The 20,354-nt window shown below is 31.2% G+C and overlaps 1 protein-coding gene across 1 annotated transcript in view; it reads right to left on the bottom strand.

The window, feature by feature from the left end:
* LOC126736461 (uncharacterized) overlaps positions 1-19,936 on the bottom strand; it is a 59,876-nt gene extending 39,940 nt beyond the window's left edge. Inside the window, exon 1 of the mRNA XM_050440829.1 lies at positions 19,897-19,936. Within this exon, the coding sequence (XP_050296786.1) occupies positions 19,897-19,921 (25 nt within the window). The 5' untranslated portion in view covers positions 19,922-19,936. The remainder of the gene's footprint in view (positions 1-19,896) is intronic.
* Between the last annotated feature and the right edge of the window lie 418 nt (positions 19,937-20,354).

Raw genomic sequence — 20,354 nt, 5'->3', positions numbered from 1 at the left:
GCTCCACTGTTCATTCTTCAGTCCTTCAATCAATCGGCCGGCATTAATTTGTTTTAAGGTTTTTTCGTTTCGTTAAGTGTTAAAATTACATAAGAAAAAATGGATATATTCGTTGAAGATAAACTTAAGGAGTGGGGTTTATTGGACCAACTCCAGGAGCAGTTTGTAGGTAGGTAATTAGGTAAGCACCATATTTTTTTTTGCATTTATTGTATACTTTGGAATTTACTGGATATTTTGATGTTTAGACAGGTAGCTGGTACCTATTTAGTTTTTCAGTGATAACTGATAACTTTACTTATAGAATAGATAAGTAGGTATACTTACTTTTTTACATCTTTTTTTATCTTTGTACCTATCCAATTTTTATGTAGAGGTCGGTTAAATTTGTAACCTTTATTGCATTTGTATTTCAATTTGTATTACAAAATGGTATCTACTTAATCATAGCATTGTCTGACAGTCCTGTACTGTCCTTTTCAAGTCCTGTAGTAGTATTGTAAGGAAATTTTAACACCTATACCTACATATACCTACTCACTGTGGGCAGTCACTAGCTCTCACACTCTCATCCTTTGGTTAACTTGGTTTAGAAAAACCAAATATTGTCATTGCATTGAAATACTTTATGTAAGTCTTTATAAATGTGGTTTGTTTAAACTTAAATTAAACTTTTCATAAAAGTGAACCGCAGCCCACACATACTAAATCTAGCAAGTATAACTTTCACAACTATATGTAGGTAGAAATATACCTACTAAAGTTCCTACTAAATTATTAAAACCTTAGAGAGGGGGAAAGATACGATATATACAGGGTGAGCTTTTTTCGATGTTTAGTATCGGTACTAGTATCCATGGTAACTAAATTATTATCAACAAACTAAAAACCCTTTAAAATTAAATTTTAAAAATTTATTAAAAATTACCTAGGCTATTACTATTAAAACAAATAATTAAGATTTTTTTTATTGGATAGGAAGGAAGGCTTCTGTAGATATATCGTGTCCACCAAGATCCCCTAAACTTACATGGAGCTATAAAGGAGACAGTGTAAAATATCTATGGAAAAAACTTAGGTTTGAAACGATTGAAGAAAAGATTTAATATATTGCTTTAATGTATTAATGGTGGAATTTTCGAAAATATTTCATACAATTAAACAAATTGTTAAAATAAAAAAACAGCTTTTTTTTATCCTGTTTTTCCCAGGCGCACTAGAATTTATTATTACACAGATTTATGACGAAATTCTCTAAAATGTATTTTAAATTTTTAAATAATTTGTTTATTTTTTTTATACAAATATATTGAATATTTCTAATTTTTTATGGATATAAATACAAAACATTGTAATAAAAAACTCCAGTTCTTATGTTAGTTTGATATACAAACCTAAAATAAGTAACCTACACTATATTTAAATTTATAAAACAATATATAGTATTATTATACACAATTTGTAATAAAATTTAATAGTTGAAATGAAAGAAAATAAAATATATTGTTAAAACAACCTACACTAACGTGTGTATTTAAAATGCACAAATTGTGTTTTTTTCCTGTACATACCATGTTAAAAAAACACTAAGAGTTTGCTTTTTTACTGAACAGTTATATTAAATAAATATAAAATATTGTCGAATTTAAGTACACAAATAGTGTACTATATATACAAAAAAATAAATCAAATTGATACACAATTTGTTGATTATAGAACCACAGTTGTTTAAACACAATAGCATAGAGAAATTCTACACAAATTGATTCTGTACCATTTCCAGAATCAAATTGTTTGTAAAATCTATACAATTGTTGAATTTTTATTCACCTATTTTTAAGAGTGTGATATTATCAATATTTTAAGGAATTTGCAACGTTAAAGGTATATATTCTATATATAAATGGGCCAAGTATACTACCCTAAGGTACTTCTGATTTGACACTCACTCACAAATTCTGATTTTTTTCTCTAGACAAACTCGCTGTTTTTTGTCTGACAAAAATGAATTAATTGAAGAAAACGAAGCCTCCTTAAAGCTTAAGCCGATATATTTTAAAATCGCATTCAAGATATTATGATCTATTATATCAAATGCTTTGGAATAATCTAATAGTATCAAGACAGTTGCATTTCCAGAATCTTGAGAATCGACAATATCAGGGTCTAAATCCCGACTGTTTGGAAGGAATAATATTAAGTCTGTAAACATAGTTGATGATCTGAGTTTCCATAGCTTTTTTCAAAATTTTTGAAAAAGTTGATAAAATTGATATTGATCTTAGTTGACTTAATTCAGTAGGGTTATTTACTTTAGCCAGAGGCAAAACGTTGGCTGTTTTTCAGTTTTTGGGAAAGTATGAGTTCTTAATACAGCTATTTATGATGTGTGTAATATATATGGTATTATAAAAGAATAGCAAAGAGAGAGAAGTGTTGTATTCAATTTATCCGCACCAAAAGCTATAGATTTTATATTTAGAATAATTTTATAAATTAATTCTTCATCAACAGGAGTAAATTGAAAAGTCGTGTTATGTAATAAGTTATTATTATACAAATTCAGCAAATCAGATTTAGCATTTTTATTTTTTGTCCTATTTCAGTAAAATATTTGTTTAATTGGTCAACATTTTTTAGGTGACCTGGAATTGTTTTATTCTTATTATTAAAAACAATTAATTTTTAAAGCTCAGCCCATTTCTCCTTCAAACTACAATTCTTAAACTTGTGATTAAGATATGCTTTTTTTGCAGCTCTTATAGCACTTGTTGTAAGATTTCTTAGATTTTTGCAGTAATTCCAATAGACAGGATCCTTAGTGAGCTTAAAGCGATTAAGTGCTTGATTACGAAGATTTTTTATCAACCTGGTGTTATCTGTTATCCAGGGATTATACAACTTTTTTTTAACATTTTTTATTCTTAGCGGTGCATGTGTATCAAAAATGCTTAATATTGTTGACATTAAAAAATCTACTTTTGAATCAATGTTGTTAATCAGATAAATGGAATTCCAAGATACACTTTCCATGTCGGCCTGAAACTGAGCATAATCAATACGGTCTAGGGATCTAAACAAATATGAAATATTGGGTGTTTCGGCATTAATTAGATTCAGATAGACATAAACAAGTAAGTGATCTGAAACATTAACATGTCGAGTACCAACATCCTGTATAATGTTAGGATTGCAGCAGATCAAATCAATTAATGTAGAAGTTAAATGAGATACTCTTGTTGGTTCTGAAATCATCTGACTGAGACTAAAGGTATCCAAAATATTATTTAACTAAATAACCTGAGAAGCATCATTATCCAGCACATTCATGTTAAAATCAACAAAACACAAAGTCTGGTTATAACCGGTGTAAAAATTAATTAAAACATCCTCAAAATAATTTATAAATTCCTGGCAGTTGGTTCCAGGTGGTCTGTAAATATTTCCGATAATAATTGATTTACCCATTATCTCGACCTTTACCCAAATATCTCTGTACTATTAATAAATGTTTTATGACGTTACCAGCAAACGTCTTACTGCAAATATTCCTAAAAACCCCTCAATCTTTTGATGAGAATCTAACAAATTCTGATGAGTATGTATCTTACACAATCATATAACTGCAAAAGCACTAAACATCTGTGGTTCATATCTAAAAACGCCTCTTACTCATATTATAAATCTTATATTTATAATTGGTTCTGTTCCTTTAAGCTTCAAGATGCCTAATAATAATAATTATTATATTTATTAAATTTCTTTCAACATATAAAAGACCGTAACGGCGTGGAACAATGTCAACAAGAGAACATAGTATTAATATATATTATTAATAAATGACCTAATAATAATAAGATAAAATTGTTTAATAAAGTTAAAAAAATAATAAAAATAATTACACAATCTTAATAAATAAAAACAACCTAATTTTAACAAACTTTTCCACAGAATAGAATACATTTTTTAAAAAAAATCTTTTAAGGTTTTTTTCAAGGTATTTTTTTGAAGGTCCCGCGCTCTGTTTGGTTTGTTAGATATGAAAAACTTGTTTTGGTCGATATGAAAAATTTTATCTTTGAGTAACCAGACTACTCCTCGTTCTTGTATCATAATTATGTGTTGGATATGATTCACTAAAATGATCTTAATTATTTTTGACAAACAAAATACAGTCTAATATACACTTTGAGTTAAATGTTTTGTAAATATAGGGTTACATCAATCTCTTTGTTTAATTGTGTCCGCAAACATCTCTTTTGAATAGAAACGTATCATCCATTTTTCACTAAGAGACCAAACGAAAACAAAACAAAGGTAAAAACACAAAGTCACGGTCTCGTCTATCGGAGCATCATCAGGCCTAGACCTACACAGATCACATTAAAACTAACATCTTTTAAAGTAAACATACCCTTCCTACCTCAGCAGAATTTTCCCTAATATGTCCGTACCTCATTCAAGAATGAATAAATGCGTATGCCATATACTTTTAACATCATCTCTTTCCTGCAGCTCTTGATGTTTTTCGAATTTATGCGAATAATATTTGTGTTTTTTTAAAGTGCGCAATACCGTTGTATGATGTTTATTTACCTCTTGCCCAAGAACCCTCGTACTAACCATCTTGTTTTCCTCCACACTCAGTAGAATATTAAGATCTCTGTTCTCTCTTTCTTCGGCTCTATTTTCGATATCCTGAGTTGAACATTTACAATTGTTTATTACGGTACCTTTGGACTCGAACTTATTGACAATACGTTTAATAGTTGAAATGGACGGAGTGGGCTTGGTGGGGAAATAAACTAAAAACATTTCAGATACTGCTCTAAAACTGTTTCCCGCATAATGCCACTTAATTATGGCTATTTTTTCGTCGATCGAATAATTCATACTTGTTTTCAAATATCGACTGTCACTGATTTATTGACACTTTTCCTCACGTCAGTGACAAAATTCATTCTACTGGTGCCCGTTTTAATTTAAGATTCGCTTATTAACATTTTTTGAAACTTTGCACAAGGGTTTGCCAGATTGGTCTCTTAAAAAAGTTATCTTACATTTTTTCTATAAAATGTACAGGGAAGCCAATAATTGACCCCCTTAAAATTTACATGGGTTTTCCTATGTTCCGTTCGGCGGCGCACCACCCGGTATATATGTTGATCTCTTATAATACTAACAACATATCTTGGAACTATAATATTAATAAAAACTTAATTCAAGGACAGATGTTTACATAAAATAAAAAGAAACTCCTAAAAAAACACAAGTTGTAAGAAAAACATTAATTCTGATCCATTCCGGGTGCTCAGATCCCTTAGTCTCTAGTCACTACTTATGTCTCGTCTCAGTCAACGCAGGAAGTGGTATGATATGAGCCTGAAATAAAATAACAAAATAGGCAGTGCAAACCTTATAAATCAATTTACTTAATGATTCATGCGAAAAAAAGACAAAATAAATATATATTGTAGGGTAAAGCCAGCAGTAAGTATCAGCATTATTAAAATTTGTGGAGAGAACTGATTAGAATTCTATAGCTCAGTCTTAATAAAATTTACATTACATATCGCTTTCCATGTTTTTCTTGTAATGGGAACTGAAGGAAATTTAAAAAATATTTTACTTTTTACTATGTTTCTTAGAATCATTTAAAATATACAATACACTCTTACATGAAGGAAATTTTCAGAAAAAAATTCCTTTCTCTGAAAATTTGCTTGTCCTTAATCAATTTTTAATTGTGGAATAGAAAATGAGAGGCCAGACATTTTGTAATATGTATTTATAATAATCAAGTTAAAAAAATACCTGAAAAGTGAAACTTCTTCATTAAAATCAACTGAATTTGATTTTATTAAATACTAAAGATTGACAATACAAAAACATAATAGTAATAAATTAAATCAGATTTTCTTACCAGAAACCTGGAATTGCTTGTTGCAAATCAATTAAAACATTACTCCCAATATTGAAAGAGAACTTTTTAGAAAAAAAGTCATGAATTTAAAATAACAGCGACTTACGATTCCGATTTTCAACATACAAGCTTCATACATGTGTGAAAAAGTAGCTCATGTTTAGACTCTGACAGCTGTTAGACATGACGTCATTCGAGAGCAAGCATATGATGACGTAACGCTTTAGATATCGTAAGGCAACAGAGTTGACAGAATTGACAACAGAGCTGCATACAGACTACTCTGACGTGACGTGGTAACACATGTACCCACATGATAATGCGTGCAATATAAAATTCCTGCATAGGTTTTGTGTATGTATTTTCACACTAAGCTGACGTGACGTGGGAGCGCGTGGGATGATGCAATCTGATGCCATGTGCCTTAATGCGCGTCACAATAAAATCAAACGGTCTAGATTTTTTGTCAGTCGTGTGAAGGCATTAGAAGCATCAGGTAGTTATTTCGTGTTCTATTGCCAGTTATATGCAGATTGTTTGAAAATGGAAGATATGCTGATTGAGCACGTTGGAGCAAATCCTGTGCTGTACGACCCTACCAATCGGGAATATTGGAATCAGTATTCTTGAAAGGAGGCTTGGGATGAAATATGAGAAAAATTGGGCATTCCAGGTAAGTCGAGACAAACATTATTATTTCTCATATCATATTTCGGTTTTTTCATTGATCTATTTATTTACACTATATCTATAATAGTTAATAGTAGTTTATATAATAGTTTAGTAAATTTATAATAGTTTATTAGAGGAAAATATTGTTTAGTTAGTCAACAACAATGAAAACTGGCAAAATTTCTAGGTTTGACAATTTTTATTTCTTGAAAATAAAAGGACTCTTGAATGTCATCACGGTGCAATTCTGAACCTTGGTCAGAAACAAAATATTTTTTGTACTTATCTCTGACTGTGGCCGCTTGTCGCACAAAATTTCTGCGGATGTGTCCAAGGTTGGTAATACTATGAATGTGTTCATTTTCCGTTATAATTGGTTCCTCAAATCGTAAATACTGATTGTTTTACTACGGAGCATGTTGTGTAGACAGCAGGTGGCTAAAATGATTAAATCGGCAGTTTCTGGTTGAGTTTCAATAGGTTTTAGGAAGATTCTCCAGCGCCCGGCTAGAATTCCGAACGCATTTTCAACAGTGCGTCTAGCTCTTAAATGGCGGTAGTTGTATATCTTCTCTTCCTCATTTGTTATTGCTGCTTTGCTGTATGGGCGCATTAAGTAGGGTTTAAGAGGGAACGCCTCATCTGCAACAATTATCTGTGTCTGTGGTATCAGTTGTCTGTGGTAGCTCTGCGTCTTTTGGAATGGAGTATTTGCTGCTCTCGAATTTTTCCTCATTTTAGATCGTTCAAAAGTTCCTCCGTCGCTGCTTTTGCCGACATCAATGAGCGTGAATTTGTAATTTGCGTCTACCAAAGCCAATAGAACGATGGAATATGAGCCTTTGTAGTTGTAGTATAATGAACCAGCGCCAGCTGGACATCGGATTTGTACGTGTTTGCCGTCCAAACTTCCTATGCAATGTGGGTAATTCCAGTGCTTATTAAAATCTTCGGCGATCTGTTTCCATTGATCTTCGTTTGGTTCTGATAGGTAAATCGGTTGTAGAGTTTCCCAAATTGCTTCACAGCACTCTTTAACAATTTTACCGATGGTTGAAAATCCAATCCGATATGAAAACCCCAATGTTCTGTAAGAACTTTCCGTTGCCAAGTATCTGTAAACAATGAAGCAAATGCCTGAAAACGAATGTTAAAAGATCTTAGGAAATGAGTTTTCTTATACTTTCTTTTTTCGCATATTTATAAACTACTAGAAAAACTCGTGGGAATACCGAACACCGCCTCGATGATAACGATGAGGATGTCAATGATCCACCCCCGGAAGAAACCGACTCAAATTTACTTGAAGGTACAGAGTCACAAGTAACCTGGGATCGAACGGATCTTCAGTTGGCAGGAAATTCTCAATCCAACCCATCGGGAAACGATCAATTGCAAGTAAGCGCAGCCCCTAGAATGGTGGAAGTCATAGGCAATTCTACGACCAAGGTATCAGATTCTCCAAGAAGTTTTGTTCGTCCTGCGGCCATGCACGTAAAGCCTCATACTGGAAAAAAACGTTTAACGGCAACGGTGGAAGAAATGGTTACAATTATGAAAGATAACCAACGTTTACGGTCTCAACTACTTCTTCCTAATTCACCGGCTCCTTCAAATATTAATGTAGAGGACGAATGCGAGAATTCTAAGCCTGGCTAAAAGTGTGAAAAAACTGCGTTCCGATGAACAGATAAGAGTGAAGATGGAAGTAAGTCAAATTGTTTTAGGGGCAGCGTTGTCAGCTGCACGTTGTCATATTTTTGGAAACAATTCTTACCATCACAAGACAACTCCACCACTCCTATCACCCTCATCATTTCAGCAATGTTCCTCAACACCATCTTATCTTATCACTCTTATCACTCTGAAATTAGTTTGGACAATTCATCGGCTTCAAATTCCCCTTACAATAATTGTGAAGGGAATCAGCAGCAAGATTCTAATACAATATTCACTACATTTTAATGTCATTAAAATGTTTGGGTATATCGTATACACCAGACGATATAGTTTCTTCCTTTTTTAATACGTGCATAATGTAACAACATCCTTTTTTAAACGTATTTGTTTCATTTATTGTTTACCAATAGTTATACCAGGCATTTTTAGTTATTATATATATTATCTATGGTACCAGGTTTTCATTAGTATATCAAGAAGCTTTCTTAAACACAACAACTAATAGATTTATTTCGACCCTATTTTCCACAACTTTCTGTTAATAATAGAGGCAGAGGAAATAGAGTTACCATTGAATGGGAAGTTTTAGTACATATATCAAGATTTTATGCCACATATTGTTACCAAAGAAGCATTTGACAAGATTTTAAATTTGAAATTAGCGACACTACTACAAGTCATTCGATCCATAAAATTCCTGAAGTTATAGACCTTGCTGACCGATTCATTAATTTTTCAAATATAAGAGATTAGAGAAATTATTAAATTAACATTTATAGAGAGATCCAATTTCCCTGGTGTTCTAGGTCCTATTGATTGCAGTGATGAAACAAAACTGGATGAACACAACAAGTTTTTGTGATTTTCCATGAATTCAATTATGATTTTCCAATGGATAGTGATGGTTTTAAACGAAAATTTTTTATTTTAAAGAAATAATATAAATATATATTTAAATAAAAAAACACGAAGGCGAAAAAAATTAAATAAATAAAAATTCTTAGTGTTTATCAATAGAAAAGACAATTGACGCTTCCATCTGTCAAATATTAGGGAAAATAACAAATATATACCAAGAAATCTAAATCAAATCGAATAAAACGAGTTTACCCGACGATTGAAATTTAGAATCACCCTTGTCGTCACGACTGAGTCGCGATCGAATTCGAAGTCGTGATCGTATCGAGATCGAGTCGTGATTTTAGAATCCCAGCCCAGGCTTAGGCGCTTACTCGCCAAAATATGGCTTTGTTATTTTCCCTAATATTTGACAGGTGGAAACGTCAATTGTCTTTTCTATTGATCACTAAGAATTTTCATTTATTTTATTAATTTTTTCGCCTTCGTGTTTTTTTATTTAAACATATGTCTAAATTATTTCTTTAAAATAAAAAAAATGCCATTTAAAACCACCACTACCCATTGGAAAATAAAAATTGAATTCATGGAAAATCGCAAAAACTTGTCTTCATCCACTTTTGGTTTTAATATGGCAACATGGGTGCAATCAATAACATCTTTACACGAACTTAATAAATATACCTACTTACGTTTAGCTTACGTAATATTTTCACCTATAGTGTCTAGTTCTTTAAGTAGTTTCTTGATTGAGGGCCCCAATTTCGGTTATTTAGGTTATGTTATTGTAAATCATTGTATTTTACACTTTCTAGAGGTTTTATTTTTGTACACAAAAATAAGGAAGAAAATACAGAGGACAAGCTCAAGCCTTGAAAAAGAAACTGTTAGTTTATTTTTATTTTCTTTAAACAATAAGACTTAAAGATTTAGAGGTTATGTCCTATAATTCTTCGTCTAAACTCACTTCACTACACCGGGATCTTCTTTTCCATCAGGGATAAAAGAGGTGAGAGGTCCTTTATTTTAGTTCTGTTTTTACTACCCAGGCCACTCTGCCTTTTGAGTGATTGTGCTAGTCGGCTTCCTTTTAGAGTTAATCCCTTAAGCACCTGTTTTTGATTTCCTCCTCCTCTTCCTTCTCTTCCTCCCTTCCCTTTTTATCCCATTTCTAACATATTAAACTGAGTACACCAGGATATCAGGAGGTTTTTCCGTTTATGTTGTGCGTATTTTAAATTCCTGAAATAAGATCTTCTGATATCTTTGACGACGAAATACGTGTGACCTGTATTGTTTATTGTGTTTTTTTAAATAAATGCACGACCATCTTTTCCCAAAATATTGGTTGGAATTTCTAGGTTGTTGCAGAAAAACTAAGAATAAGTATACAATAGCAGCCATCTGAGATTTAAGCCTCTAAGTTAGCAATATATTTAGAGCATTAACGATTTAATGTAAATGTACTAATTCTTTTTAAAACTTTAAATTTACTCTAATACAAACAGACAACATCCCCTGTTTTGACAGAAAACCAAAATTTTCTATCGTTTAGTACTATTGGGGAAAGGCTGTATATAGTTTTCCCTGATTTTTTTGTAGTAATAATGTTTTATCTGTCATATGCTGATTAGTATAAGTTATATTGGAATATTCCTTTTAAGTCTGTTTTTTAGTCAATTCAACATGCCCTAATAACAAAATATGAACAATTAATATTAAAATAGATATTTTGTAACAAAAACTATATACCATAACATTCGTTTTTTACTTTTCTTTAAGTTTTTTTCATTAGAAATTCATTATTCATTAAAAAACAATTAATATTAATTATTATTACAGTTTTTTTCTCATACATAAAATGTCGCCTTAAATAAACTTCAGCCTTAAATTTTTCCCAATAAAATCCGGAACACCGACCGGAAAATGTAATTTTCACGTTACCGGACGAACAGTTTTGCTTCATTTCCCAGAGTTCACGGCTAGTTTCCCTTTCTTTGTGGTGAGTGCGATAATAAGAAAAAGGAAGTAGAGTGCGTGTATTATGTAAAGGCGGCAAATTCTTACACACAATAATTTATTTGGGATATCATAGATTTTTTTTATATAATCTACAGAAATTACCTGTTAGCAACGAGTTAGTATAACAGGGTATCCCAATAAGGCACTAGAAAGCTTTTATTCAGGTTGATTCTATTGAAATACTTTTACTTTAACAAAACATAGAGTCATACAAATGTGCAACTTTAAAATATATTTTATGCACTCCCAAGTGACCACTAACAGTTGTATTATGCCAAGAAGAAATGATTTCTTGTCTTTTTTCTTTAAGGATAACAATTTTCCAAAAATCATCACCAAACTGGAAAAGAAATAGGACCATATTCTTTTTGATTCCCCAAGTCCAATGAAGACCAATCAAGTCAGGGTCAACTACTGTACTCTTTCGATAGACTATCTCAAAGTTGAAGACGTAGGCACCAACGATCCTATGACTTTTTGATGTTATGTAGCTACTTTAAGGAAAAATTTTCAGCTGTTAGCTAAAACTTTATGTTTTCCAAAGAGCATTTCAGTTTTTCAGTACTTCAAATGAAACTAAGATGTTCTCTCTCAGTGGCACTATATACTCTTTCTGTATGGTTTAAAGTTCCTAAAACATATCAGATGACATATGTTTATAGTTACTATAACACTGTGTAAGAACAGCATCAATACTATAAGACGGAGCAACAGTTTGCAAAAAACATTTACAATACATTAAACAATGTTTGAAAGCTTGTTCACAACTCTCATTTAAGCCAAACTAACATTTTTACGAACAAGATTAGTGAGAAGAGTGATACTTAAGTAAAAAAAGATACAATCAATTTTCGACAATATCTAACATGCCAATTACTAGTTTGATATCGTAAATACATTTTGGAGTTGCAATACTACCTTGACTGATTGGATATTCCTTGCCAATTTATTATTTTACCTTTAACTCAGTTCTCCAAAATTTGCATTTCTCTCTATTCATAGTTTAATCAATTTCCAAAAGTCACGTAAAAACCTCACTTAACGGTCAATATGTGATTCTTATTCAGGAGTTATCATATTACATCAGCAAGACATTAAAACAAATAATTTTGTAGTGAAGAAATATTCCATACTTGCAGTGGAGTCGTAGATTAAGGTAAAATGAAAATCCTGCGGTCTTTCTTCACAAATTTATTAAACATTTAGTTTTTTTAAATTCCCGACATGTTTCGAACATAATGGTGTCCATCATCAGGGGATAAAAGGTTTAAAATTGGTATAAGATATACGCCCCAGGGTTTGATTTCATGTCAAAAAACTCTCTATTTATTATTAAAAACTGAATGTTTAATAAATATGTGAAGGGAGACTGCAGGATTTTCATTTTACCCTCAATAGTTTTGTGTTGAAGTATTTCCACTGTTTGCGATCAACTGAAACAATAAAAATCTTAGTTGCCCCAGGGAAACAAACAAACAAAAGAAAAATTTTAATTCAGTTTTTTTTACTATATTCAGAAATTTATGCTTTAATATCAATTTTATAAATAATTTTAAGAGGATGAACAGTGATCTTGAGCCAGAATATTACGAAAATGCTTTTTCTTACTTCTACATCACTATCTCAAGTAGTAACTACAAGTGGTGATCAAGCAGACTAGGATAGCAAGCACCTTCTTGATTACCTAATATTGAACGATTTTATTTTTAATCTATAAGAAGTTCAAAGGGATTTCCTAAGAATAAGACCATGAAATGATCGGAACAAAAATACAAATACTGAAACCGCCAGAGGCGAAACCACGTTTTTATATCAGGAACCTGAGTGACGAGAATATAAGTAATATTGTATTGTTCAAGAACTAGTAGAAAAAATGTGGAATTATACCTCTATAAATGTAGGTCTTATTTATTCGGATTTTATTACTAATATTCAAACAGTTTTAGATAAATGTGCACCTAAAATGAAAATGAATCCCAAAATGACACATGTATAAATCGAGATGTTAAACAGTTACACCAAAAAAAAAGACAAGACTTATATATAAAATATTTTCTATAACAAAACAAGAAATAGATTAAGATATAAGAGGGAGAACTATAAAAAACTTATAACTGAAGTTATATCTGTGATAAGAAAAAACAAAACACGGTACTACGAACAAAATATTGACTGTAAGGGGGACAGCAAAAGAATGTGGAGAGGTTTAAAGGTCTTAGTTGGAACAAAAAAGCAATGCATTGGACAGTTTATTGAGCTAAATTTTGACAATAGTAATGGTTTATTAGAGGAAGACTTTAGCAAAATTTTTTTAGACTCTTTGTATGAGGTTTTTGAAATTATAGAGTATGGAGAGTGGAAAACGCCAAAACTAAATATTCAATTAAGACTTTCTTAGTTTAAAACAGTTAACATCTCGCAGTTGAAAAAAAGTGTGTATGGTCTAAAAAATAAAGACTCAAGTGATAATTGTTTCAATGTTAAACTTGTAAAAAAACTATTTCGGGTGATTGGATATCCTCTATTATATCTAATTAATACTTCAATAGCCACTGGAAAGGTATGTACCTCATGACTTAAAAACTAGTGTTATAATTCTAATTTCCAAAGTGAATAAACCAACTGTTCCTTCAGACGTTAGGCTTATAAATCTCCTACCAACTGTACATAAGATGTTAGAAGCTATTATTTGTTATCAGTTAAAAGATTATCTTGAATTAAAATTATCTATTGTTTGAGGGACAATCAGGATTCAGAACTCAACACTCTTGTGAATCAGCAATCCAGTATGTTTGTGCAAATTGCAGAGAGAAGATGAACAATGGAGAAATAATTATTGGTGTATTTGTGGATCTTAAGCGTGCATTCGAAACTATTGATAGTAAATTTTTTTTTTAAAAAATGAGAATTTATGGGATTGCGGGTTATGCTTCAAGTTGGATTGATAAATATCTGAAGGCTAGGTTTCAAAGAACAAAAATAGGACCTAGAGACCTAGATACCTCAAAAAAGAGTCTTCGGACCCTTATTATTTATTGTCTATACAAACGACCTAAATAGAATTTAGGAAAATTTTAATTCTAGACTATATGTATGAAAGTAGGTGCATCGACAAATTTTAAATATTTTTTTGATTTAGGATTATCTTTATTTATAAATGGTTACCCTATAGAATTTGTTAGTGATATTAAATACTTGGGTGTAATCTTGAACCATTAGTTAAACTTTTATATACATGTAAATTAGTTGTGTAAAAAAATAGGAAAAAAGCATGGGTTTTTATTAGAATATTATATTGTGTTTCTAGTTGGTCCAAAATGTTAATTCATAAAACTATAATTTAACCTGACTTTACATATTACACTATGGATTTCTTACTACAGAGAAGAAGTACATAAACTACAAATATAAAATAATTCATGTATTATTGACCTGTAATAAATATATGCTGATTAAAGAAATGCTAAATCCTTTAAATTGGCTAAATGTTGAGGAAGACATAAAAAAGGCAAATTTTTTTTATATAAAATAATTTAATGCCAGAGTAACTCAATGTTTATCTAAGAAGAAGACTACAGTTTCATATTTATAACATTCGATATTTAATATTGAACAGCTAAGAATATCAGCATTACAAAAAACTTTGTTTTACGGGAGACTTTACCTTTTTAATAAGTTGACTGATGTAAATAATGCACCAAATGAACATATATTTAGTAGGAGACTATTTGTTTATTTATGCAATCCAAATTGTTTTTTTTTGTTTTTAGATATAAGTTGCCAAGTACTAAATAAAAACTGTTTTCATTTCATCTCCATCAGAAATACTCCTAGTTTTCAGTTAATACAAATTTTGTCATTGAACAGTCAACAACTATAATATCAGTCAAGTCTAAAAATAAGCTGAAGACAGTGTATGAAATAAAATATTATTGTTACTGAAAGTAAATTACAATTTCGCACAATAATGAGAAAAGAATTTACACTAGAACTATAAACCGTCAGTGTAACAATAGTGTCAAAATGTAGCAATAAATTTTCCTTACTTACTAACTTAAAATTACTAATTCAGTAAAATTTTCAAAATATCTGATACAATTCTACTTTCTTACTGATGTCCAAGAGTAGACAAGATTCAAAATTCAAAATATTTAGCTATCCGAAAAGGTTTGAAAGTCGTGATTTAAAATCTTAACAACCAGAAAGATCGGCTTTAATTTAACTCTAATCAAGGGAGAGTTTTTTACATCCAAAATTTTACCAGCTTATTCAGTTAAAGAGAGGATTTGAAATATATTAGTGAACGCCACGAATTTTTTTGTCGAAAGGCCTAGGGCATTATTGAAAATTTTCACTAAAGATCACAGAAATGTGAAAACTAAAAGTCAATATTCAATATGTTTACAGGCCAATCATTCAATGTCACTTCCGACTAATTAAAAAGCTAATGTGTGTAATAACAGTGTAAGTCAAATTACTTAACACGTTCACTGCCGTATAAACTTCAAAAAACTTTTTGAAAGGCCAGTATATATATTTTTAAAATCAATGAAGAAAAGGTGTTTTTTGGCTTCTCTTATCTATTATATTTGTTTTTTGGACGTCTTAAGGGTTAAAATTACCCTGACTCAAGGGTGGAGTCATCGGTCTTTCAGATACGTTTCTACGACTAGAGGCCGCATGACTCAACGTTCGAGTCATGTAATAAATTCAGTAAATTTTTTTAAATAAAAAATTACAACAAACAAATAAAGAAAAGTAATAAAAATTATGGCAATGTAAGAATTAGAACTTTGTATTTCGAAAAGAGAACAAAAAAAAACCAAACAAAAAAATACCTAAGTTGTAGAAACTAATAACTAAACTAAATGCAAATTAAATCTCAAAAAAAAAACAAATACTAAGTATAAACTGAGTAAACATCCATTTAAAATATAAACATAAACAAACAAAACTTTATTTCTCAACAAAAACATAATATCACACAAACTTAAAAGTAAAAAAGTAAGTTCGCACTTACTTAGAAGTACGATATATTTGAAAACAGTTTTCAAGACACAACCCCGGCTTATCTAAGCAAGATGGACAAAAAAACGAAGTATTTTTGCGCAATTTATTATGATAACACACTCTACATCTTTTTCTCATTTGTCGTCCTGCAGCATCTAACTGGTATTTTTCAGGAAAATGGCTAGATTTTTCTTTGGGAACTTTCATTTCTTGGGATGGATCAACTTCAGGTTTTCCTTCTTTTTCAGCCAATAGGCTTTCTATAATGTTATACCGAAAGTCATAATAGTTTAGTTTCTTCTTGGTTGAATATTGGTTATACAGATGATAACTGTTGAGAAACATTATTGATATTATATGTATACCCATCTTTTTGTACCACCTAATTGTTTTCCGTTCACTTGCATAATACGCAAGCATTTGGTCTTGCCTATCTATTCTGGACATGTACTTATTGTACATAATGATCGCTTTCGGTTTTTGTTTTTCTTCTCCTCGTCTATTTTGCACTTGTACTATTTCAATATCAAATTCGGTAGAAATGAATAGAACTTCTCTCTTATCTCGCCACTTTCCATCGGAATATTTGATAAGACTCTCACCTTTAGCCAATTTCTTAGAAGTAATTTCTTCTGGGTTACCCTTCCTGCTCGCTCTTAGAGTTCCAGTCACGTAAGTTCTTTTCAAAAGTAGTTCGTTAGCTAAACGAATACTATTGTAATAATTATCCATATACAATGAATGCCCTCTTTCAAGATAATTTTTTACTAGACAAAACACAACATTTGCAACTCTCTTTGCATGTCCTCTTCATCTCCAGTATATATCCTCATCTTCAACACGAAGCCATTAGGTTCCGATAAAACATATAATTTTACGCCAAATTTATGCTTTTTATTTTTAATATATTGCTGGAAAAGCAATCTACCCCTCCACAAACGGTCATCGTATCCTGGCTCTCCTCGTTCCGGAATTTTGGCAAAATGTAAGCATTTTAGGATCGTCAAAAAACGATTCCTGCTCATATGGATTCTAAAACATTGGATATTGTACAACGTGTGAGTTTTCCAATAATCCTGCAGCCGGTTTATTTGTATATTGCCCATATGAAGCCATAACCCTATAAAAACTTTTAGAGTTGGAACTGTCAAAGGCTTCCGGTTCGTTATTCTTGAATTTTCTCTTGTTTTTTCACTTAAGAACAATTGCTCGGCGTATCTGTTTGTCTCAACTACGATATTTTCAAAAAAATTATCCGTAAGAAACAAATTGAAAAAGTTTATTGGATCGTCAGATACTAAATTTACTTTTAGTCCTGGGTTGCCGGAAAATGGAATATTTTTTATATTTGAGTTGTCAGTCCACATTAGAGCCTCAGGCTGATCGTCGTCGTCGTATTGGGTGGTTTCAGCGGAATCAATAGGGTCTTCTACGCCAGACATACCTTGCCCTCGAATTTCCTCGTCTTCGCTTGAACTCGTAGAATCAGGCTCATACTCGCTGCCACTGTCTATAAAAGGATCCTCGTCACTTTCGGAACAGTTTAATATTCCATCTCCAACTCCAAATCACTCAAAAAAGTATCTTTTTTATAATCCGCAAGCTTTCTTTTCAGTCTAGATGGCCCTGCCATTCCATTGTCCATTGTACTAAAGACAAAAACTTAACCTCAAAACCAATCACGCAAAAACACGTGTTTCGTATAAACACGTGTAGTTCAGTAAAAGGCCGGCATAATATCGTATTACCCGTCCAAAGGCCGAAGCTGTACTGACTGGTAAAACAACGCATTGCGCTTGACTCAACTGTTGAGTCATCGGCCTCTTTCGGGAAGTCGCCGTGACTCAATAGTTGGGTCATCGGCAGTGAACGTGTTAAAATATTTGGTTTATATCTTAGTGTCTCACCCAATATAGGTACCTTTTAATTATAAAAAAAAGCCGAAGGAAGCAGTTTAATTATTAAATTTTACTTTGTTTCCCCCTTTGTCAGTAGCGAAGTATGATCGTACGTACTTTACAAGTATAGAGATAGAAATAACAGACAATAAATAAGTAAAACACCAGATGTTATAGGGTAAAAATTCTTAAAATAAAGACATGTGCTGTAACAATTACAACCTCTAGTCAACTGAGAATGATTTAAAATCGCTATTCTCTCATAAAACAGAATTCCATTTAAAAACTCATTGTATATAAGTTTCAAGTTGCTGAAAATCAATAATTCTTTTACGGAACACTCTACATTAAGGAAAGAAGAATTTTCTTAGCGCAATTAGATGGCAATAAATTACGTTTTTCCCTATACAAAAAATACCACATTTTAGCTATTTTTAAGGAATTAAATAACCATTCACAATCTTAACACTATTTTTTCACTTATAATTTATACTTCCCCAGACAATAAATGTGCAAAGAGCAAGATAGAATAGAAACATGTATGGCTGTATTTCCTGCTTGGAATCTCTTCATATAAAAGTATAAAAATTAAAATAATAATGAAATGTTCAACATATAAAATATAAATGTTCTATAAAATATTTAAGTTCTATAAAATACTGCTAATAAAGTCTTGAATCGTCATTATAATGATATTGAGACTAATCTAAAAAAAACTAAAATCAAGATTCCAGGAGTTTCGACAAACTGTGATAACTGTGAAGAGCTAGAACAGATACAAAATAATCAAAACCTATAAAAAGGATACATTAAATGAAAAAGACAGGCTACATTAAGGATGTTTTAAGTTTTAAGTATATTAAAGTGCTACAATTGTAAAATCTTATGGAAAGATTCTACAGGGTGAATCTTTGATGTCTACCATTTCTTTTATCGAACTATCTCCGATGTAAGTTACAATAAAAATTCTGCCCTTTTCTAGTCCTCATTTAATTCTCTTATAAGTTATGCAAAAGTAGCATACTCATGATCTGAGAGCTCAGAATTTTAAACTTCTTTTGTTTTATAATACTTTTATTTTTATTTGAAAAAGTGTTTAGTCTTATACTACTTATAATTTGTTTTTTTATAAGTTTACTAAGATTGTTCCTGTAATTGTTGTAATCGTTTAGTATTTCAGTTTGGGTTAAAAGTATATTGTTTCTTTATTTTATCTCTTTCTGTGGAAAGTAGATCCTGAGTTATCCAAGGTCTCAATATCACATTGTTACTATTATTAAACTGCGTGGGGACTAACTTTTTTTCTAACTAACTGTTTAGAGGTATGACAACTGAAAACAAAATAGTCCAATGTTAAATCCGTATTTTGTTTATCTCCTCTCCTCTGTCCGTATTTGTCCAATCTATCTATTGCGGAAAAAATGAGAAGTTGCACCATCTTGCTGAAAGTAGATTCTTTAATCAAAATTTCTATTTTCAGTCGGAAATAGTCGTGCTACTTCTGGTACCGATTATATTGTAAAAATTCAAGATATCGGTCACCACTTATATTTGCAAAGAGCATTTGATAAGATTTTGGCGTAAAACCTAAAACGGTATCAGCATACGCGCACGTATCTCTCGATTACCTAATAGTAAAAGTGACTTCGTCAGAAAATGACACCCAGGCTGAAAATATTTGTCAAAAGCAGGAACGAAAAACTCTCAAAATCTACAGCATCTGTATAATTTAAATACCGGTTACATATGTTTCACCCGGTTAGGGCATCATCAGACCTTACAAAATTATTAATTTAAAATAAAATTACAATAAAAAATAAGGTTTTCCCTTACCAAAAATAGGACGATACACATACATACACGTATACGAACTCTAATTGTATACAAACAAAACATTCCAAATAGGTACAAAGATTAAAACTTTTTTTTATTTTTTTAATAATTAATACACATTGTGACATCTACAATAAAACACATTAATTTACTAGAGTGAAGTTAAGTTAGTTGCAAATTTTTATATTCTGATGGTGCGGAGTTCTATAGTTGGTTATTGGATGGCGCTGCGTCTGTGGCAATGGTACTCGTTGTAGGCGATGGAGATGTACAGTTAATTTTGTTAAAAATATAATGATTCTGTCCCGTAATTTTGTCGTTCACACATACAAAATCGGGACGTTTTATGGCTTTATTAATCTCCATCGTCTCTAAGAGATCGAGCTTTCTACCTTTATCACATTTATGTAGAATTCTGATATTTTCTTCGAGCGGGAAAGTGTGTCTATTTTCTAATA

The sequence above is a fragment of the Anthonomus grandis genome, chromosome 5 (genome assembly GCF_022605725.1).
Source record: "Anthonomus grandis grandis chromosome 5, icAntGran1.3, whole genome shotgun sequence".
In the NCBI taxonomy this organism is placed as follows: domain Eukaryota; kingdom Metazoa; phylum Arthropoda; class Insecta; order Coleoptera; family Curculionidae; genus Anthonomus; species Anthonomus grandis.
The sequence above is the reverse complement of the archived record's forward strand: the minus strand, read 5'-3'. Positions and strand labels throughout refer to the sequence as shown.